The sequence below is a fragment of the Chinchilla lanigera genome, unplaced genomic scaffold, assembly GCF_000276665.1.
Source record: "Chinchilla lanigera isolate Chin_1 unplaced genomic scaffold, ChiLan1.0 scaffold00050, whole genome shotgun sequence".
Classification (NCBI taxonomy): Eukaryota; Metazoa; Chordata; class Mammalia; order Rodentia; family Chinchillidae; genus Chinchilla; species Chinchilla lanigera.
Window position 1 is genome coordinate 7,340,506 of NW_004955451.1, and position 23,667 is coordinate 7,364,172.

Here is a 23,667-nt window from a genome sequence, read left to right on the forward strand (position 1 = left end):
TTTGGCCTTATAAATTAAACACGTTTCTTTTATTCTAAAAATCCCCAAAATCCAAAATTGATCTTTAATGTTTAGATGCACAGAGGAATGTAAAGGCAAATACATATTTACTATCTATATTATGCTGGTGTTAATAATTCTGGGAGAAAAGAATAAGGGTGCTTGCTGCTTACTTGTTTTGTTTTGCTTTGGAGAAAGGATCTCACTAAACTGCCCAGGCTTGCCTCAAACTTGTGATCCTTCTGCCTCTGCTTCCCGTATAACTAGGATCACAGGCATGCACAGTTTGTTTTTCCATATTTTAATGCATTTTAAAAATAATTTTCTAAATGCCAAATGAAGTTGCTTGAGGAGCCTCATGCACTATTCTCTTCTACCCCAAGAACTTGGCTACCCTATCCTGGTAAGAGAGATGTTCTTTTCCTTAACGTACGAATAAGCTGAGGCACAACAAGCTGGTTAGCAGCAGCAGATGCGAGAAGCATCAAGAACTCCAAGTACTGCCAGAGGCTCACACTGAATTCCTTAGAGCACAAGGGGTATGTGGGGGGCAGGTCAGAATGACCCTAAGCAGAGAATACTGAGAGGATCACAGGCCTGAGGATCAACTCTGTATCCCTAGACCTGCTGGTGTCAGGGCGGTGAAGAGAAGGACAGCCCCCCACCAGCACTGCATCCTTTGTGGCTGGCTGCAACTGCTCATCCCATGATCCCTTCCCTGCCCCACATCCTGAAGTTTCACTCAGGTTTACAAATAAAGTTGGTACTGGAATTTAAAAACCTCCTTGGGGAAGATTGGAATGGTTAAAAAAAAAACACAAAGATTTATTGGAATAATATAGAGTAACAGCAAGGCCATGTTTGTATCAGTGATTACAACTGCTGACCAGTGGGGAAAAGTGCCATTCTGTAGACAAAATCCTATGTCCAAGAAGTTATACCTGTCATGTCATTTGGACACGTCCTCTGGCATCTATTAACCCAAGACATGTAATGTGATTAAAAAAAAATTCCTAAGTCTCTGACTTAGGAATATCGAGCTGTGAACTTTCACAGGTGTGCTGTATTAGATCCAATTTGTCAGATTACAAATGAATGAATCTGATTTACTAATGTTCTGCTGGAATGGAACTCATTCGTAAGTCAGGGATTGGGGCTGGGGATTTAGCTCAGTAGCACAGTACCTGCCTGGCAAGCACAAGGTCATGAGTTCGATTCCCAGTACTGGAAAAAAAAAAAAAAACCCAAAAAATAAATAAATAAAGAACGAACAAACAAACATAAGTCAGGGACTTACTGTACATCCTTCTGCATTGTCCCCTCCCCTCACCCAACAAGGAACTTCTCCACTTACCCAGTTAAAATCCCAGCTAAGCATCTGTTGGGAGAGTTCTAAGAACTCTTGCAGCTGAGCTGGGAACGTGCACGTGGATCTGCTACCTTCCAATCGTGACTTGGTGACTGGTAGAAAACTGGGGTCAGGATCCACCTTTATTTGTACACATCTAAATCCTCTTGTCTGAAACAGCAACATGTAAGAAAGCAACTCATGAAAGCGTGATGAAGAGCCATGACTGTCCCTGCATTAGCACAGAGACATCTGCCCTCAGCCTCCTTCAAGACCGTGCCAGCTCAGGGCTGCCCCAGGGAGCGCCCTGCACGTCAGAACCTCCGCACAGACCACGTGGGAAAAATGCCGCCAGTACAAGCGCTTGCTTAAAACAATTTCTAAAAAGAAGTACTGTCTTTATTTCACTCATTCACCTACCATTTACTGAGTACAGACTGGTGGGAAGCAGGTGCTTAGGTGCTGGAGACAAAAGCCTGGTCCCCACTTCTGAGAACCTGAACCTTGGAGACAGCAGCCAGGAGTCACAGACAGCCACTGCCAGGGGTAGAGAGCTGGGCGGGGTGTGAAGAGGGGCTCTGATCACCCACTTTGGCTTGATACTAAATGAGAAAACCCTGGAGGGCTACAGTGCTCACACTGGTAGGAGAAACCCAATTCAGGTCCCACACATAAAGGTTTGATTTTCATAGAAGTCCAGCCACCGTCCATGTTGAATAACTGTCCTGCTGTTATAATGTACACTAAGGAAATGCAGCATCAGTTAATTATAAAATGGAATTACATTCCTGGACACTTCCTAAGAGGGTACAAGGTGCAGAAGTCTTGAGGGGCTGTTCTGATACATGGCGAGTGTCAGCCGGCCAGGGCTTAGTCATTTACCTCAGCCAATACCCCCAGTAGATAATCCACACGAGAATAACGGAGATCTCGCGCTCCACACTGACAGCCGATAATGTGTGATCACCTATCAGAGTGTGTGTCAATCTCAATGGTAGAGCACATGCTTAGCATGCCTGAGGCCCTGGGTGCAGTTCCCAGCAGAAAAAGAAGAAAGGAGAACAAGGAGAGGAGGAGGAAGAAGAGGAAAAGGAGGAAAATGTGATTTTAAAAATCTACCATTCATTTTTAAGGGGAAGCAGAGGTGGGACATAGCTCCAAACCAACTTCTGAACGGCCGCTGTTTCTCCGCACTTTTAGAAGACCTCTGAGAGAGCAAGGCCACTTCACTCCAGTAACCTTATCTAACCTCACCTGGAATGACTAATGTGATTCCAACAGTATTACCCTGCGAAGTAGCACTCTTTCCCCCACCCCACTGAGCTAATGCATCTACCAGCCATGTGAGAACTTGGCATTATTTTTAAAGCTAATTACCAGCAGGTTTTTGAGACAGCTGGAACGGGTTTCTGGCACCTGCCTTCTGCAGAATAAATAAAGGCTTCACTAGCTGACCAGCAGGGGACTGCGTCCTGGCTCCTGAGATTCCAGGCATCCTCTAGGACTGGGAAGGCCTCTGGTCATCGGCCTTTCTCATGAAGCAGCTGGCTGGCCGAGGCATCTGACTGGGAAAGATTCCTTACGTCTTGATTGGTTGCTGCTCGGCTGCCTGGTACCGGCTGCAAAAGTAACCTTCAAGCGGTTAATCCTAGAGTCTGAATAAGGCTTGGCACTTGGGAAACCATTATGGGGTTTATGGGTTGGGGAAAGAAAGAGCTTATTTTCCTGAGAGAGGTCTAATTCATTGAGAAAAAAAAAATCAGTATTATTCCAATAAATCTTTGTTGTTGTTTTTTTAAACCATTCCAATCTTCCCCCAGGAGGGTTTTAAATTCCAAAACCAAGTTTATTTTCAAACCTGAGTTAAGCTTCGGGTAGCCACCTATAAGAACAGGGCATGAGACTGGTAAGGGAAATTACCCAAGGAAGCAAATTATACACTCCTTTCTCTCCATTCCCTTTTTTTTTTTTTTGAAATTAGATATTTGTTTTACTGGAGCCAAAACAGCCAGCTTGGTCCCTGAGAAAAGTGGGGATAGGAATAGGGGTGCAGAAAGCAGGGTTCCACAGAGCGGTGAAGCGCAAGGGGGGAAGAAAGAAATAAAAATAGACGGGTAAGAGAAAACCAAGTGGAAGAGGTCCTCTTGTTTGTTTTCACAGTGTTTGCCATTCCAGGAGGCTCACTGAAGTTCCTGCCTTCAATGGCTGGCTCGGGCCCAATATGAGAAAAGTCTTAGATCTTTGGAAAGAAAGATTTGGACACCGAAGTTGTTTTATCTGGGAGAGTAACTAGTTTACCCAAGAGTTCCAGGACTTTGGTTTTGATGTTATTACCTTGGCCTAAGTTTCTCTGTCCCAGGCGGTCCTGGCTGTGTTTACTGATTTTGCAAGGGAAAGGGACGGCCCTGGGAGGGAAGGAAGGGGCCGCTTTCAGACACCGCTGCTGCGTTTAGCAGGCTCATCCCGGCACCCGCGTACCTTGAAGGTGATGAAGGTGGAGGAGAGGTAAACGTCTTCTACAGGTCCTATCTCTCCACACCCATAAGAGGGAAACAACACTCTCTAACTTACTCCCCAAATAGACACCGCCGAGGATGTTCTGCCAAGGCGTGATGCGAAAGTGTGTTCCGAAGTGAAATGTAAGCTTGGCCTGGTGCCCAGCTCTCTGCTGTATTCTGCACAGAGAGCGGCAGGGCTGGCGGACCGAAGAAACACATTTCTCTCCACGTGACTGCGAGGGCCCAGCAGCCTGAGCAAGCTCGCTCTGTGTTAATAAAATGTGATCTCTAGACTGTACATACACACCAGCAGCCCTGGGAAAATGTGAGCCGGAGAGAAGGACCCAGAGAAACCCAGGGCCCAGGTCAGAAAGGGGCGGCAGCTGCTGGCTCACGCTCTTGCATCCAGGCAGGGCACTGCAGGCCCGGCAAGGGCGGAGATGAAAAGGCAAGTCAGGTGCTTGGGTAGGTGCTGCTTGACAAATGAAAATAATGCCTGGAATTCTATCAAACATGACCCTGTGCAAGCGTTCACACTCTCGGTAAGTCACAGACCAAAGTTCGCCATGGACACTTTCTCAAGGTCTGAAGTACACTTGGGATCCAAGGCACCTCTCCCTAAAACTGGGACCTCCCTAAACATGCCCCAAGGGCACTCCCCGATTAAACAGTATAGAAGCTGATCCCGCACGAAAGAGGTGGTGCAAGCTCATGCATTCCTACTCTGCTGCCCCCCAGGGACAAAGACAGTTGCCGTCAACTCTATCAACCAGGATGACCGCGGGAGACGATCACAGCAACCTAAACAGTGCCCGCAGGAAAGCCAGCATCCTGAGGAACCTGCTTTTCCTGTTGGCTCCGTGGCCTTGGCCTCCACTGACCTCAGGAGGGACCCCTGTGCGGTGTTTTGGGTCTGTCCATCTACATTTTGGATGCGAGGAGGTTTACAGGCTGAGGAGGAAAAGGGGTGATTAGCAGCCCCTGGCTCTCTGGCCTCCTTTCAACATATTAGATTTCTAAATCTCCACAGCTTTCAAATTCACCATGCCCTATGGTCAACGCAAACTTCTGAATTTGCAGAGTGTGTGAGGCTGGCGCTTGAGGGCAGTAGGGATACCGTAGGAGGACCCCAGGGAAGCTCTGAACTTCTCTGGGCTTGGGCTGGAGGATGTGGAACGTTCAGGGCCAATGGGCAGCTTCAGGTGAAAGGAGCAGAGGTCATGGAAGAAGCTGCCCACTTGGCCCCTCCCCTCTGTGGAAGCTCAACCCCCAGGCTCCGCAGCCCAACCCAGGACAGGCAAGCAGCCAGGACCAGCTAATGAGAGAGCAGCCGAGTTAACCAGCCCTGCCCAGGCCCAGGTGAGCTTTCACCTTGGTTAATCTGAAAACTGGCTAATCAGCCTGGGGATAATTGGAAGTTAATGGTATGCAGAGCTCAAGTGCAGTGACCAGAAACAACAGTAGCGGAGGAAGCCAGTCCAATCTCCATGCCCTCTTTAGTAGATTCACTGTGGACAACATTTAAGCCCCACATCACCCCACTGCCCTACACACTCCCGGGCCCACGCCTCGTCACACAGCACCTGGATCCCAAGAAGCACATAGTAAGTGTTCAGGGAAAGGTGACTGTTATTATCCCTCTGGCACCACTTGCGGGTTTAAAGTTAGGAGGCTGGGAGAGCTCAGCGACATCTGGCTGGCTACGGAAACACACTGGGGGAGTGGCAGAAGGCCCTGCTCTCCCCCTCAACGGTTCTCTACAGAAAAAGCTATCTGAAGCATTCAAATACCACCAGTAAAGCAGATCAACAGCACAAAAAACACCAAGCACATTCCAAAGCCCAAGAGAAAAGGACCTCAGGCTACTTGTCCATTTGCATGGATAACAGAGTTGCTCTCAAAATGCTGGGGGGACTGGCAAATTCCTCCTAAAGAAGGGGGATTCTTCCTTCAAGAAGGGGGCAGATCTTCTATTTCAAAGTCAAGATCAAAGGAGATGGAGTGCATAGTGAGTGCTCCCCAAGGGGAATCTGCAGCCAGGACCTCTGGCCAGAGTCTACCAGGACCTGAGAGTTGTGGCTGCCTCTGCTGGAGCAGGGGGCACCCACCCCCACGCCCACTGGCTGGCCACGGAATTACATATTGGATTTCCAGTTTCCTTCAACCTTGCAGTTCCTGTCTTGTGACCAGGCACAGAATCAACAGACTTCCTCTCTTTCATTCTCTCTGTTAAGTTAAATAGACAGTAAAACAGAACGTGCCCGAGGCTTGGAAAAACACTCTCCCAGGACACCGGAAACAACACTGGTCCAAGTCCTTGATCTGCTGCCCGGAGGAGAGACAAGTACTGAAGGATCTTCTCAACCTGCTCTGGCAGGACAGCAAATACCTGGCACAAGTACTGCCCCACCTCAGCTCACAGCAGACATCACCAATTCATCACAGAGCTCTTTTCGCAGAGCCCAGATGAAGCCTCAGCACTATTCCAGATGACATTCCAGGCACCTACTAATCTACTGAAGCCGGATGTACAATGAAACCCACTGCCTTGCTCAGTGCTATGAATCTGAATCCATCCACTCCCAAGAGCAGACTAGAGCCCCGCTGGCCACTGCTCCTCTGGAAAAGTTGCCATCAAAATAGGGAGCTGTGGGCCTAAGAGTAGCTGTGGTTTTCCTATTTTCTTTTTAATATTTTGTCTGGCTAATAATCTACAGCTAAGAGATCCAACCCTTGGAGCAATGATTTCAGACAGATAACTTACTTACTTCAGTATCACTCTGCAATGTGGAGCACCAGAGAGAAGCCAGTGGGTCTCATTCAGAATGAAGGCCATTTTAGCTTGAATGGTGTTGCAGGGTTTGTTTGTCTGTTTGTTTTTTCCCAAAAAGGTGTCAAATATCTCTCACTTCTCAACATTAATTTTTAAGCACCGCCACTCTTTTTGAGTAGCAGAATAAGAGATTCTTAAACCGTCTACTTGGCTTGGCAGCAGCATCATGACTCCAAAAGACTTTAAATTTTTGTACCAAAATGTAGTATTAGCCTTCTAGACCACAGTGGTCTTAGAATCCAGATTGCAGCACTAAAAATAGCACTGAGGCCTTAAGAGATTGGGTGACCACTCCAAGACACACACCCTAATCCTGACAAGCCAGTTCAAGAATTTAGATTGGCTGAGGGCAAGTTCCTTGCTCTTCGTTTGAACCTGCTCTTTGCAGGTTGTTGTTTGTTTTTGTTCTTGTTTTGTGGTGCTGGGCATTGAACCTAGGACCCTATGTGTGCAAGGCAAGAGCTCTGCCGCTGAGCCACATCCCCAGCCCTGTTCCTTGCTCTTTGTGACTAGCTTACCTTTGAAGTTGTTGGTTTCCCAGCATCTCCCTGTCTTGCCATGTAAAACCCAAGGAAATAATAATGCTAACCTGATTTGAATTTTGTTTAGTCAACTTTCTACTTGGCTATTTTGTCCAGTATTTATGACGTACTTGTAGACGTACTTGTACTTAGAAGGATGTACAATATTTCCATTTTAAAAATAAAGAAGCATAAGCCAAGGAGGTTGGTAACTTTGGGTTATATTTCAAACGAATAGCACAGTTGGGGCTCTAAATGAGACCTCTTTATGTACTCACGCAAGCATCACGGAGCTTGCAAAAGACCCAGGCCAGCAATTCAGAAACCTACAGGTGAGACGGTAAAGACAGGAACTACAAATACATTTCAGACAGTGATCTGTAGGTGCCAGATTCTCACTGAACTGAAATTCCCTGAGTTGAGTAGGCACGGTCCCAGGTACTTTTACTGCAAGCACGTTTCATGGAATTCAACCTCCATGACAACCTCGTGAACCAAGCCACCATTTCTGGAGGAGATGGATGCTCAGTGCACATAATTTGCTCAAAGTTTCATGGCTTCCCAGGGTACTGATCTCAAACCCAATTCAATTTGGTAACAAACGGGTCCAAGAACGATGTGCTGATGCTATTAGGTCTGTGTTTCTCTGAATATCTTTATCAGAGCTTGTTATTTTTTATTTTTGCCTTGACAATGATTTCATCCTGATCTCCATGGTTTCTGGCCACCGAGATATGCCCAAATTTATTTTTAAGCTGACTGTATGCAGTCGGAATGGAGGGGCTGGTACAGGGGGAAAAAAAAGAAAAAAAGATTTTGGCAATGTTACCACAACACTGAAACCTCTTAGGAAGAGACTAAATTCCAGGAGCTACTATCATTTTTTTTTTTTTTTTTTGGTTTTTCTCCGGTACCGGGAACTGAACTCACGACCTTGCGCTTGCCAGGCAGGCGCTTTGCCGCTGAGCTAAATCCCCAGCCCGCTACTATCATTTCTAATATGAGCTGGTTCTCTACAGTCTCTTCCCTTAAGCACTTAGAACCATTTTGGCTTAAATACCTCATGGGTATTGCTATGATTTCATGTTGCATTTAGCTGATTTAAACTTAGGAGCATGGTACCCACCCTTTTATAAAGAGGGAGCTCTGAGGTACTGACAGGATATAAAAATATGCTGAGGGAGCTTTAGGTGGAATTAAACATTTCTCTCAAGAGGGGCAAATCTTACCTGCTTTGATTCTGATGTACTCTGTAATCCTTTAAGACCGATGTATCTCTAAGAGCTTTATCCCACCACACCCATTAGTACAACACACGACACACCGCTTCAAGACCCAGACCGAGAACTCCACACCTCTAAGCTGGTTGAAAAGCAAAGTCACATTAGGTTAATCCCATTTCTTAAATCAATCAACTTCTAGTTGTCTTCTTTGTGTGAAAGCATTTTCCCCTATCCCTCCCAAATCACTTCCTTTCCTTTCCTCGATGTCTTCACATCCCCATTCTGATTCCACAGAAAGGTGCAGTTTTCCCTGGCTGAGCTCCCCGGCCACTTTTTGATCCAGAACACTTGAGAGACCCTCAGGATGAGGAGCAGAAGCCCGTGGGTTCTGTCAGGGCTGGAATTCCACCACCTGCTGCTCCCCACTCGGAAGATCATACCCCAACAGGGAGGGAGCAACCAGTCCATGCCTTTGTGACCCAGAGGTGTCCCGGCAAAGAAAGCAAAAGAAATTCACAGCACAAATCCTACAGCACGTTGGAAAGACTCAAGATTAAGAAAGGAGAGTGTATCAGCACCCCCACACACACTCAAGTACCTTGGGGCACAGTATAGAGGTCAGCCGCTGTGGAGATCAAAGACGTGCACCTGGCCCTTGAAGATAGCCAAGCAGTCACCAGGACCTGCTAACGGACCTTGGATGGGGCTGCATGGGGCACACCTCCCCACAGGTGTAAACACCCAGGATGCTCACCTGCTCTGCCTCTTCATGACCCCTTCTTCCCTACCCCTGTTCCAAAGGTGGAGCTGGTTCCTAGGGCACCGTGGCTACAGCACAAGGTACCTGCCTCCCTGAGCGCTGGCAAGGTGACCATGGAGGTGGGAGAAGACACAGCATTCACAGAATGAAGTAGAAATGCCAAGGGCCACATATACACATTGAGCACTGCTCTGTGTGCTTTCTGTGCCCCCTCTCCTTTCCGCTCCCAGAAATCCTCCTCCCATGGGAAAGTGTATGAGGAAACCATCCTCTTACAGTGTAGGAAACAAAGGCAGAGGATAACCCTGCCGGCAAGCGGCAGACGCAAGATTTAAGCCAAGGGCGGACGTGTAACCACCACGTTTTGCTGCCTGTCCATGAGGAAAAGAGAGAGACTGAGGAATTGCTCTGAGACAATTATTTCATTACTAAATTTCACAAGAAAACTACCATCTTTGGGGACTGGTTTCCGACACCCTCTCTAATGACAGATAAACGCTCCAAAATGCCCTTTTGGTCCCACACGCTTCCATTAAAATTTAACTTAAAACCATGAACATTTCAGGCAAGGGTGGGAGGGCATTCAGAGACAGACCAACAACTGGGTGGGAATAATAATCTGACTTAAGGAAACACCTGAAGAGCAGAAATTCCTTTGCTACCCACTGATACATACTTGTGGTTAAGAACATCAACTTATACACGGTCAAAGCCTTCAAAGACGAGTTTTCACTCATGTAAGTTCAATGTGTTCCCCAAATTATGTTTGCACACTGAGCCTATTTGGTAATATCTTTCCTTATTAAGAAGACCAAGAGCTGGGTGTAGTGGCGCACGCCTGTAATCCCAGCACTAGGAAGGCTGAGGCAGGAGGATCGTTGCGAGTTCGAGGCCAGCCTGGGCTACAAAGTGAGCTCAAGGTCAGCCTGAACTGCATAGCAAGACCCTGTCTCAGAAAGACCAATAAATAAATAAATAAATAAAGAAGAAGACAACCAAGAATATAAACTTCAGTCCAGTCAATTCAAGATCAAGTAATCATAAAATCTAAACCAATGCAATGTTATTGCCAGACAAGCTAAAGAGTAAAAAGGAAAAAAAAAAAAATATATATATATATATGTATATGGAGGCCCCAAATGCTTCTTGACACCAGTTTATGTAATACTACATCTACTTATCATCCACCTTCAAACTTTTTTTTTTTTTTTTTGCTTTTTTTCCGGTACCGGGAACCGAACTCACGACCTTGCGCTTGCCAGGCAGGCACTTTGCCGCTGAGCTAAATCCCCAGCCCCAACCTTCAAACTTTTAAGGAATCTAATAACTGAAAACCACTCACTGATCTAAATATTATTTTAAAAATCATTCTGTATCATTTTTATTGATTTTTAAAATTCTCTTTAAAATAAAAAAGAATCAAGCTGGGCGTGGTGGCATACGCCTGTAATCCCAGCACTTGGAAGGCTGAGGAAGCAGGGTCCTTGCAAGTTCGAGACCAGCCTAGGCTACAAAGTGAGCTCAAGCCTGAACCGTATAGTGAGACCCTGTCTCAAAAAAAGACAAAAACACAAACATGGAAACAAATAAAACAAAAAAGAATCATTCATGTGTTACTGGCCAATGGAAATAAACGTATTTCTGATTCTATGAGGAAACAAGATACAGTTCTCACAGAAAGTGAATATAGAAATCAATTGTGACGAAGTGAAATCTATGAAATTCTTATGAAGTCAGTTGTGCAAATTATTCTTTTCTTATTTTTTTTTTAAATTTTTTGGTTTTTTTCCGGTACCAGGAATCGAACTCACAACCTTGCACTTGCCAGGCAGGCACTGTACTGCTGAGCTAAATCCCCAGCCCCTAAATTATTCTTTTCTTACCCTTCTTTTCTACCAAGGCTTTATTTCTATTTTCACATATTGTATTATCTATTCTCTCCCCTGTACATCTCCCAGTGGCCACCGGCCTTTTAAAACCGGTACTATTCTGGTGGGATCTGCGATCCCCTTGCTATTGTTATAGTTCTCTCTATAGCAGAACCTGCACGGTCTTCTTCAGCGACACTAATCCCTGCATAATGAATCTATCCTAAGGCGAATTAAGTCTTCTGTGCAAAGGACAAGGCAGATGGAGTTCATTTGCCAGTATACTTAAAAGAACCTTTCTGTCCTGAGATATTGTGATCTCTGTTCTGGGTAATCTGATTACTGCGTACCTAGAGGATCTTGTTCATCTGGTTTATGGCATGGATTCCCATTGGTCAGGGCTCAGGAGCATCCTTCCCCCAGCAAACCTTTGCCTTCCCCACTTGGTTCAGTTCAAGAAGCATTCAGTGTGCATGAGTGCATAGCACACTTAACTCCTTCACTAAGAGCAGAAACATGCAGTGCAGCACTGAGGCTTCCTCGCCCCACTCTCCCTGCCTGAGTTCCTCAGCAAAAACCCTGGAGCAGACTGCTACCCAGAGCTAATTAGAAAAGAAAGCACTGCTCTTCCCCACTCAAAGAGTTTCTGCCAAAGCTTTTATTTCTGCCGATCCATTTATGCAGTTCCACTTTCCGAAAGAACATTTTGTCACAGATGATTTAATGTTGTAGCTCCCTCGAGCATCTTTCTGTAGCATGCACTCATTGTTTTTAGGAATCTAGGGTCTCCCGGGCAAGACTGGAGAGCCAAGGGGGCTTAATTAACCACAAGCCATGCCTCATTATAAGACCCCCAAATCCAAAGCATCCTTCCAACGATCGTTAATAATAATAAAAATGATCCCAGATTAAACCTCTAAAAACACAACTTTTAGGATCCCAGTGCAACAGGGGAGTTGTGTCATTTTCAGCAGAGAACATGGGACTGGGTAGGTAGTGAGCGAAGACAGTAAGGATAGTTGTCCAAGTCACAGAAGAAGGAAAAGAAACACTCAGGGATTTTCACATACAGCCATGGAGCTTGTATCCACCGGATGCCAGCATAACAGACACACATACTGTACAGCTTCTCCCCAGCAGATCACTCTGCCAGCGTTCCCGGGATGGTCTACTGTACGTAGCTGGAGGTGAAACTGCACACATGGTCTGCTGTTTTGTATTTAAGCAAACTGGTTTGGGTTAGGGCAATTCTTCCAGCTTTCTGTAATGCTGGCTTGGTACCAGAAGAGAACCTCAACAAGTCATTTCATGTATGTTGCCATGCAGCAGAAGTGCCTCTCCCCAACCCTCCCACAAAACTCCTCTAGCAGCATTCCCGGTATCTGTCACACACACACACACACACACACACACACACACACACACACGTGCACGCACGCCCTCGAACACTGGTTTCAAGGAAGAAGGGAGCCACAAATACAAGGTCAGGACTCCAGCATGCAAAACTGCAATAACGATTCCTTTGTCTCTCAGGAGTAAAATTAATAAGCTGGCCAGAAACTTGGGTAAGTATTTTTAGGTCAACATGACTGCTGCAGGTAATCTTTTATAATCAAGTACTACTTGGATCACTGAGGCAATAACTCCCCACCGCACATACATAAGCATGGGAGCACACACAAACATGCACATGCACACATAAACACACACATGCACACACAAACACGCTCATAAAAACTGGTTCAATATACTTGTTTGCAAACCTAGCAGGCCGTATAAAATAGAGGCATTTAAAAGCAATGAATGTTAATGGGTTGAGTTTATTAAAATCTTTTTTTTTTTACTCCTACGAGACCAGCCCTGCTTTTGGACTTTTAAATTCCAAACCATTCAAATCCCTCAAACTATTTTCTTGCCAAAGAGTGTTTCCCCCCCCAAATCACCAAAATTATGGGCTTTACAAGTGAAACCTAAACCCTGTGTTTTGGAATTACTTCATCTAGATCATTAGAACATCGTGTTTTGAAAAGCTGTTTGATGTTCAGGGGAAGAGTATTTATTTTCAAAATAATGAAAATAAGGAAATCCTGGCTTGCCAGAGGAAACTATTGTCAGGTTTCTAAAAATGTTTCAAATCCAACCTTGAACCCAAGCGGCAATGCTCACATGCCCCTTCCCTGCTCAAAAAACTGGCTCCCTACTGTCTGCAAGACAAAGTTCAGTGCCCGGCACTCAAGCTGCCATTTGGACTGGCACCAAGCTTCCCCACGTTTCCCTGCCTCCTCCATAGGAATTTCTGCACCAGCCAAATTGGACGCGCACCTTGTGCCCTCAACACGATGTGGCACTCCTGTCTCCGCACCCCACAGCCCCACTGCCCGCTCTAGCTCTCACTCTGAGGCCCAAGACGAGGGCCAGCTCTTCCCGGAAGCCACGCTCCAGTCATTCCTGCCCTGAGCCATGGCTGCTTCCTATGAGGCCTGCAAGCTTTTATGATCTGCACTGCTTTGTAGTTTATTTTTAAATATTTTTCTCAGTTTTTTGGATTCACCTTTCTCTCCTCTTTTCAGCAGATATTGGAGGCCTCTACGCCCCTGTTCTTTGGCTATGAGGACACGCTGGTTTGTCCTAACACCTGTCACTTTGTCTTCAAATCCCAACTTCCTACTAAATGGCTATCCCAAGACCAGCAGCCGAATTGTGCCCTCGTTTGTCTTTCCCCTGGTGCACCAAGCACAAATCGAGGCTATTTCTGGGACCACCCATACTACTCTTTGCCTCCCACAACCTCCTGCCGGTTCCATTCTAGACACTGAATCATTTACGAGAGAAAAGGAGCAGAACTGACTTGTGAGAAAAGCTGCCACACTATGTGCCAGGTGCCCCACTATGTGCCAGGAGCCACGATAGAACCTCTTCGCCCATCAGCCATGGAAAGCTCACATCAACGCAGCAAGGACGTCACTTTTCAGGTCAGACCATGAAGGTGATTATGAAAAGTCCTGCTTGGAAGCAGGAGTATAAACTAAACACTCTTCCTTTTCCAACACGGTAACTTCCCTTTACGATTTCCTTACTCCTGAAGTCATTACATTGCCTTCAATTATACCTACTAACACCTGCTATTGAAAAGCCAACGGTGTCACGGATTGATTGACTTACTAGGAAATATGACGAGGAAGAAATCTATGCAAAAACTTTTTTGAAATACATTTTGATTTTTTTTAATGGAAGGAGAAATGACAGAAGCTACAGTTAGCTACCCAAGGTCACCTAAAACTCACTGGCTCAGAGAGGTAGAAGAAAGAAGCTAGGCAACAAAGCACAAGCAGAAGAGGATCTCGCATTTCCTGACCAGAGCTCTGAGCTAGCCAGGGAAGGAAAAGTATCAGGGTTTGTCTCTGAGTCCCACTCAGGTCCTCTGTGAGAGGGGAGAGTCAGGTTTTTTTTTGTTTTTTTTTTTTGGTGGTACCAGGAATTGAACTCAGGTCCTTGCACTTGCCAGGCAGGAACTTACACCACTGGGCTAATATCCCCAGCCATGAGTCAGTGGTTTTGAGGATGCTTCTCAGAGCAGCTAGCTGTCACAGAGCACTTACCAGGTACCAAGCACTGTATCTGTAGCCTGTGTGCACTAGCTCACAATCTTATGAAGGAGGTCCGAGGACTATTCCAGAGTTATGGACTGGGAATCAAAAGCTTATTCATTGAAACGATGTACCTGAGGTCATGAACGTGCCCGAGGAGGCCAAGTTCAACTTCGCCCTCGCATTTATGGGGTCCTGTGCTCTATAAAACACTGCTGTGCTGCCCGTGTAGCATCCGTGTCTCAGACACAGGACGTCCTGATGGACATGGAGGAGCGGTAAGCCAGAAGACAGCTAAGGCTAAAGGAAATTTAAGTTCACGGCAAAACAATGGATCTGCGGCTTCAGTTCAAGACAACTGCTGGGGAAACGCCAAATATAATAAATGGGAAATATTAAATGTAACCAGTGTTCTCAACCACTCCCATCACAGAATCAAACACGAACCCTATACCTCTCTGTCACACTCTTAACATGCTCTGTTCCTCGCCCCCATCTTATTACTTTGCCTGTTACCATCCCTCTCCCCTCTGTTTTTACTGCTGAGACATAAAAAATGACTCCTGGGTAAGTGTTCAGTGCCGCTTGGAGGAGAGGTTTCGGAGAAACCTCATAAATCACTGCTGTCTTCTCACCCCTGGCTTTCTGCATTAGGTTGTTATCAAGGCTTTTTTCTCCCCGCTCCCCTGCCTTCCTTCTCCTCCACCTCATTCTGTCTGTCTATTGCTGTTTTTCTAGTCTAGTAGGCACAGTGCTGAACCGGAAAGACTCTGCCAAGACCCTTGGCAGGCGCCAGCCTCCAGGAAGGATGCCCACCGCAGCGGGGCACAGGAGACAGGGCCTCTGGGCAGAGAGGCAGGAGAGAGGGCCAGGCCTGGGGTTTGGCCTGAAGGCTGCACAGAACAGGTTTCCCCGGCCTATCGGCCGCTCTCCGCAGCTCAGCTTTCTCCTGCCAGGGTCAGGATTACAAGTGCTCACTGGCACTTGCTGGGAAGAGAAGCAAGAGGGAGGAGGAGAGGGGAGGAAAAAAAAAAAAAGGCAAGCCAGCACACCACCCGGAGTTGGGCAGGCTCCACAGGGCACAGCCACGTGCCTGGAGCACACGGTCCTGCGGGCAGCCGGCCAGGGTTGCCAGGACTCCCACGGGAGCCGGGGGGCTGGGCACCCGGAGAGCAGCTGTTTCCACACTCACAGGACAGGAGCTGCTCGCTCAGAGTTAGCGCTGCTGGGTTAACATCAGGGAAGTAATTCGCCCTAACCCAGCAGGGACAGGAAGGTCAGGCTGTGCACCGTAAGTGTGGGGCATGGGGGGCGGAGCACGTCCTATTTTTGCAGAGGAAAGAGGATGGGATGAACAAATCCCTAAATGGGGTGTGAGAGCTGGGAACCCAGATATTCTCTTCCAGGCTCTCACGCCACTGCCCTCCCAGGGGCTCTCTGCACTCCGCATGTGTGCGCCAGGCACAGGGACACGCCGAGCCGTGTGTCATCTTTCTCTGCCATGCTATAGCCCCGTTGGAGAGTGACTAGAACCTCCACTCTACCCATGAGTAAACTAAGGCTTAAAGAGGTTAAGAAACTGACACAAAGTCACACGGTGAACCAAAGGTCAGTCCAGAATGTAAATGCTAGCCCCGGAGTCCAGGCCTACACTGCTACCTGCCAAGTTGCCTTATTTCTGTACCTACCCCCAAACGCCTCTTGACACAGGCTAGGGGCTGCTGCCCTGTGCATGCCGGCAACGTGATGAAGCCAAGAGACCAGGGCGAGCCTGTCCTCTCTAGGACCCAGCGGAGAGGAAAACAGTCCGCCTACCTCCAGAACCAAGTGGCCTCCCTCCCTCCGTCCCTCCCTCCCCCACTTGGTGACCCCTGATTCTGATGCACGAGAAGCACTTCCAAGATATATGAGGTGCCATGGAGGGCAGCTGTCACTCACGGCGCCCCCGACCTGCTGTCTGTCTGCTGGGTGGGAGCATACATGACCTGCATGCCCTTCCGAGGAGCCGCATCTCGATTTTGGGAAGAGGAAGAGAATCTTCTTGCCCTGGTAGGACCTTGCATAACGCCCAAATCACCAGCACAGAGCTCCTCTCCATATTACACAGATCCCACTCACCAGCATCCTCCTTCCATTCCCTTGTCACAAAGGGCAGCTGGCACAAAGAGAACATAAATGCCACCCTGCAAAGAGACAGTGGGCTCTCCCCAACCCCTGGCCTAATGCCTCCCACTAACTCATGCTCTTCCCACACACGAAGGGCTGCACTTCACTCTGTCCCCAGTCTTGATCAGAACTCGGCCTCTATGCTTAGAACTGGAAGGATAATCTTCTTAATTCTTAGCTGAATATGGGCCTCAAAGTGACAGGACACCCCTCAGCTATTCAAAGAAAAACCACCAGAGGAAACAGTTTCAAATCTAGCTTTACAAGCATAGGGTTTAAAAATAACTCTGCCTTTGTCTGCTATAGATGACTTTCCCTAAAGGGACAGCTGTCCTTAAACCAACTACTCAATTCTCAGGGCAAACAGATTCTTATTTTTCCTGGTACCCAGCACACACCTCCAGGAGGGCACCCCCGCATACCACCTCCGATAGCATCTGAAATGCAAACGCAGAATCCCTGATGGCCTGGGGACAGCCACAGCGCTGCACCTCAGACACCCTGAAGCCTCGGCAGGTAGCTGCAGCAGGAAACACCACTCTCACCTCCACAGAGAGAGTAACCTGGAAATCTTGGCAATCATGCCACGTTCACATCAGGTTTCGCTGGGTCCCTGGAGTATTTTTCAGAGACTGTGTTTCTTTGGATACTTGACTTACTCTTTGGTGCAGGAGCTACACAGATGAACTGGGCTAGACAGATACACAAAATAGGAAAGCTGGCCGCGGGAGCATCATGGTAGACAGTTTTGAGCATTCATGAGAATGTTCACCTTGTCATTCCCACACACCCTTGAGGTAGACTTCATAACGCATACTTTGTCAATTTCTGGCTTCATTTCCTTTCAGCCAGACAGTACTAACAACACAATGCCGCTGAGCATAACTCAAAAGACGCATGCTGAGCAGACAGCTGAAAAATCAGTGTTTGGTGAATTGCTCTGCAATTATCTCCTGATTAGATTGGTGACTTAGTTCTATCAACTAAAAGTGCACAAGGACGCTCATTAACATACTATTTCTTTTTGGCAACCTAATGTCTCCGAACCTTTGTAAAAGTTTTGCGTACAGTTTCATAGGAAGTAAAAAGCACCCACTGGTATGATAGGACCCTGAATTAAATCCTGATTTTCCTGTTCAGTTGAAGATATGCACCATTGGTTCTCCGCGGGGAAAGGCTTTATTCCCAGGGCACATGTAGGAGGGACTGGAGACTGTTTTTACTTGTCACAGCTGGAGGGCAGGTCATCTAGGGGGTAGAGGCAGGGATGTCATTAAATATCCTACAACACACAGGACGGTATCCTCCAGGACTTAGCCAGTGAGAGAGCCAAGGTTGAGAAAACCCAGTGGAGACTGAAATTATGCAATTCCCAGAATGTTCAAGGCTACATCTGTGCCATTCCCTTCTGAGGACTATTTTCCCCAACATTCACTTGTACTTCTATTCTGGTCACTCCCTGTGAGTTACACGGAATCATCGAGAACTTCTTCTCTTTCAGTTCTGCTTGCAGGACGCACCCATCGAGCCCACAGCCCTAGGATCCCATCCTATACCATCGTCTTCACAGTGATCAACATTCTATGCAGAGCAGAGTGAGCTTTTATCTGCACTAATGCTGAAGGAAACCTTTACCTTTTTATCTTTTCTGTTAGGACATCGAGTTTTCTTTTTCTTTAGATTAATTAAGTTTATTGGTACATGTTAGGTATGTACACACAATGATCACACTCACTGTAGGGAATGTGTACCTGTACATGATCCATAACTTGATCCCTTTTGCTTTTCCCTTCCCCTACCCTTCCTTCAACCCCGTCTATCCCCCTCCCCCCTTTTTTTTCCTCCAATCAGATTTAGGGCATCGAGTTTTCAATTCAAAGAAGGAAATTACTTTGAAGTTTATTTCCATGATTATTATTGTGATACTGGGGATTGAACCCAGGACCTCTGTGTTGAACTGTATTCCCAGACCTCTTTTAATTAGTTTTTTTTTTTTCTTAAATTTTGAGACAGGGTCTCGCTAAGTCACTAAGTAGCCCAGACTGGGCTTGAACTTGAAATCCTCCTGCCTCAGCCTGTCAGAGTGCTGTGATTACAGGCAAAAGAAGACATTTAAATAGAGTTTATTTTTAGACCCTCAGTATGTGCCTTATGACATCACAAAACAATACCCACTACTTCCAACTCTGACTGGGGCATCCCAAAGGTTCTGAGAGTTACTAGGCAATACAGACTGTAACAAACTCTTACCAAGTACTTAAGCCTCAACTTCCAATCCAGTAACTATTGGGCAAATCCAGTAACTACTGGACGAAATGCCTTTATATTTCCCTGCAGAGGAAGGTTGCACAATGTACATAATTATTTTATGAAGGTATTTGAGAAGACAAGGATTGGAATAAAATGGTAAAAGCTGACATAGATATTACAGCGGTCACAGTTACTTCCAATACCAGAACACTCACTTCCGCTCATCTGACCCTTAATACACGTGACCTCTAATTTTCTCATTACTCTCACCAAATAGACATTACACCCTCTACCCAAAGGGAAAATAAGGGTCCAAGAAGCTACGTCATTTTCAAAAGTCACAAAGCTACAAAGAGGCAGGAGTCTCACTGCACAGCAGAAAGACTGGGGCACTGGTGTCCCCACTCACTAGGGATCTGCTTCCATCCCCCGACTGTTTTGCTACTTAGAAGCACCATGCATTTTGCTTGCTGTCTGTTTTGGTAAACATTCTCTGAAGCAGGGATGCTAGGTCACACAAAGGAGTGTTTGCTCAGTTTCTCACGGGGTGGCTACAGGGAAAGACTTCATTCCATGTGAACTAGCAAGTTATCATTCAACATGCATTTGGGAGAAGACATAAGTTTCAAAGCTCAGAGCCATATGGAAGCATGAATCTTAGCTCCAATCCTCACACATCAAGGCAGGGGTTTTCTCTTCCTCCTTTATTTCCTCCCATGTAGACCTCACTCTGTGTGTCACAGACATTTCTGCAGGAGCTGAGGACACGGAGCTCAGTAATCACCTCTAAGACAAGTCTCACTTTGTCCTGCTTTCTGTCTTTCCCCGCGGTGATGGCCCTCTGCTCCGTGACCTTCCTGTCATTCTCCCAGGCTGAATCTTTGTTCCTGGTTTCCTGTGCACACCAAATGATCTTTCTTCCTGCTCCTTTCATCCTCTGCGGTGCTGAAGACACGAATCCAGAGCTCCCCCGGTCTGTCTATCTCTGAGCATTTCTCCATGGGTTTTAAAGCACTAGTCTTCCCCTATGATGTTTCTTTGTAACATTTCAGCATCATTTATAGCTGAGTTCACAGCCTTTCGGCTGTGATAAAAGTGGATGAGGTACGAAAATGAAAAAAAAAAAAGATAAGAACTATTTGGTTCACAGGAATAATAATGAGGAAGAGAGAGAAAAAGAGGTCCTAAGAGGAAGAAGGCTAAGCTTCCTAAGTTAATATGAGAGCCTGCTTTTAGGTTCTAGTTCTCAGTGACAAAACAAGATGAAAAAATTACCTACCTACCCCACAGGCCTACTCTCCATTTTTCCCCTTTCAGGCCAGAGAAAAATGAAGTGGGTAAACCAAGCCCTACAGAAAGTCCACCCAAATCATCCAGCAAGATCCTATTATGTGTGTACGAGGGGGAAGGAGAGAAGGGCTAAGAGATGATATGCGTGCTTCAGTTATCCAAATCTCGAAGGGCGGTATATCTTAAACTACAGTCCCTGGAGCAGTTGTATCAGAATCCTAAGGGGAGCTCTTTAAAAATCTAGGTTCTGGGCTTTCACCCCAGACCCGAAAAATCAGAATTTGTTGAGCTAGATCCACAAGTCTGCTCTTAACTGACTCTCCAAGTGAGACGTTCAGATGCTCGTTGAAGCAGGAGGATTCTCCGCTGAGGGTGAAGCAGATGCACACTAAACCACCCCAAGTGTCAGGGTTCGTGCCAGCCCCCTGCCCCCACCACACGCCACCAGCCCTCCCCTTTGCCTTCCCTCCCATCCGAAGGGAGACCCCTAGGAAAGCGTACCTGGTCTGATGGGGCTCTGCATACAGTTTGGAGATGGGATGCCGGGGTGAAGGGGTGCCGAGGCCCGGCTGCTGAGGTCCATGACCGAGGGGGCAGCTGAGGCGGCGGGCTGCAGGCCGGGTGGGTGCGGGCTGTGCTCATGCTGTGACGGGCTGGGGGGGATGCCGTTCTCTGACAGGAACTCCTCCAGGTCCATGTACTCCAGCTGGAAAGTATCCCCGTCATAGGGAAGGGTTTTGTCCCATAAGGTGGGCCCCAAGAACGCCGACTGGGGGACCGTCGGGCTGTTACTCTCATCATCCAGCTTCTTCTCCTTGTCTTTATCTTTGCTAAATGCTGCAGAAGAAGGGAAACGTGGATTAAGAAAGAAGAAAGAAAGAAAGAAAGAAAGAAAGGAAGGAAGGAAGGAAAAGAAAGGGAGAGAGAGAGAAAAAAAGTAGAGAAAAGGAGTTGCTCTTTTATGACCCGGCCTCTATTACAAAGCAACTTCTCATAGACACCAGGGTTCTCTGGCTGCTGTCTTGTGCGGATCTGGAGTAAAAAGTTCAGGCAGGACATGGAGCTACGCCTGGTTTTCAACATCTTCCTATTTATTTTGGAAAGGAAGCACCAGTCCATGGGACAGAGCTACAGGCTGATCTAGGATAAAAACAAGAGAACAGTCTCCGGGGCATGATTTGAGGAGGTAGTTCAAACCCTCAGTGGGAAAAGATCACCTCCGATCACATACAACTGCCATGACTTTTAGAAAAACCTCCAGTCACCAGGCTTGGTTTCTCTTCTGGAAGAGAAGAGAAACAGTACGAGTGCGCGATCACTCAGATTCATAAAAGCAGAGAGATAGACGGTGCTTTCAATCTGGGGAGAGCAAGGTCTCTCCATCCTTCTTAAACACCAGGTATTGAGTACCTAAAATATGCCTGGTTCCACGCATGATCTCAAAAGTATCACAACAAGCAATTATCTCCATTCCTAAGGAATACACAGAGGGTCTGAGGAAGCAGAGAAAAAAACTGAGAATTATCTGAGAGCCATTAGGGCACACAGTCTGTTTTACAAAAGCAGTAAATAAACAGAAAGTGTTTTCTCCTTTCTCCTCCCCAAACACCTAAGTATTGGCCAATTCACAAAAAGTCCACAGCTACGCAGCCCGTCCAAGGCAGGGCTACAGGAAAAGGTGACTTACTCCACACACCTATGAAGGAAGTACGCAGCTATGTCCTACCTGAAAACAGCGCTCACCAGATTAGGTCTTTACCAGGAGCTCTGGGTTTTGCCAATTCTAGTACTCAGGCGTGGGTGGAATCTGGGATTAAGGAATTTGCTTCTGAGTTTTTTTTCCTCAGAAGAACAGCCTCCACTGCAATCCATTCTACCCCTCTACAGTTTCATCTGAGAATCTGACTTAAAACACCCACTGACGCAAAGCCTGCCGGCAGCCCCTTCCTCCCAAGTGCTATTCCTGCGGGTGGAGTGGGGGGATTAAAATCTGCAGAACGCAACCAAAACACCCTAACTCCTGCAGTGCAACAGGTTGTCCACTTCTAGGAAAGAAGGGGAATACTCCCGAGCTCCCCGTAGCCAAGTAATCTCTCCAGAGCCGTGTGATGCGCAACCATCTCTGTGACACCAAAATCACTTCTGCCCAAACGACAAACCCGTGCACGCGGGGTGCGGCTCCGCTTCCCGCTCTTCCCACGCACCCCTCCTCTCCCGCCACAGCCCAGGTTACCGAGGGAAGGAAGAAGGTCTGGGACTTACCGAGAAAGGGCTGGAGCCGGAGGAGGCTCCTGCGCGCGTACACGTGAGCCTGCTCGCTCGCTCTCCCCTCCCACCGGGGACAGCGCAGGGGAAGTGTCGGCGGGCGCCGCCGGGGCGTGCGCGTCTCCCTCGCGGGGACCCCTCCCCCGGCCGGGCCTCGGTGACCCTGCACGGCGGGACCCGCGCGTGCGGCTCACACCCGTGAACCCCCAGTGCGACGCAAGACACAAGCAGCCCCCCAGCCCCAACGCGGTCAGTCCCGCTCCCTCCGGACCCCCGCCCCAACCCGGGCCCCCGGATCTCTCCTCCCAGCCCGGGCCGCTCCGCCCTCTCGCGGGCGCTGCGCCCCGTCCTCGGGAAGGAACCCTGACCCGCCGGCTTTACCTGCCACCTGCGCCGCGCGGGCGCGGATCGGGAGCCCGGGCCGGGTCCCGGCGCTATTTTAAATGCTGATCGGGAGGGTCGCCCCCTTTTTATCGAGGAGGAGGGGGTACAGGTGAGCACCCCGATCTCGGCGGCGCGGCCGGGGCGCGGAGGGCGCACGCTGCGGCCGGCGGCGGGGCGCGGCGCGGGGACCCGGGAGCGCGGCGGGCTCACCGTCGTCGTGGTGGAGGGGGAGCTTCAGCGGGTTCTCCAGCAGAGACCTGAGCACGCCGTAGGGAGGCGGGATAAACGTGGGGTTCAGGGGGAGCTGTCGGGACATTTTCTCCATCGCGATGCACTCAATGTTTTTTCTTTTTCTTTCTTTTTTTTTTTTTTTTAAAGAAAGCTAATCGGTCCCAGAAATGTTGCAGAGCTCGTCCTCCGTCCTTTGGCAAAAGTACTCGCTTTCCAGCGGTGCAGACCAGGGAAGAAAAAAAAAATTTTTTTTTACTTTTATCTTTCTAAATACATCTGCATACAAAATATTAAAAAACCGAAAGCAACTTTCGGGTTCTCAGCGCACACGGTCCCAGGAGAGCGCGCGAAGAGCCCGCGGGGTCCTGGGCAACCTCAGGATGCTGTCACCTGCCTCGAACCCCTCGTCTCGCAAAATGTTCAAAACCGAAAAAAAAAAAAAA

At 47.7% G+C, this 23,667-nt stretch overlaps 1 protein-coding gene across 2 annotated transcripts in view; it reads right to left on the bottom strand.

Moving 5' to 3' along the window:
* The window catches only part of Hlf (hepatic leukemia factor), a 54,272-nt gene extending 30,611 nt beyond the window's left edge, over positions 1-23,661 (bottom strand). For both annotated transcript variants that reach the window (XM_005394082.1, XM_005394081.1), the window contains exons 1-2: positions 23,204-23,661; positions 20,846-21,181 (exon numbers count right to left, since the gene is read on the bottom strand). In XM_005394082.1, coding sequence (XP_005394139.1) covers positions 20,846-21,181; positions 23,204-23,318 — 451 coding nt within the window. In that variant the 5' untranslated portion in view covers positions 23,319-23,661. The remainder of the gene's footprint in view (positions 1-20,845; positions 21,182-23,203) is intronic.
* Between the last annotated feature and the right edge of the window lie 6 nt (positions 23,662-23,667).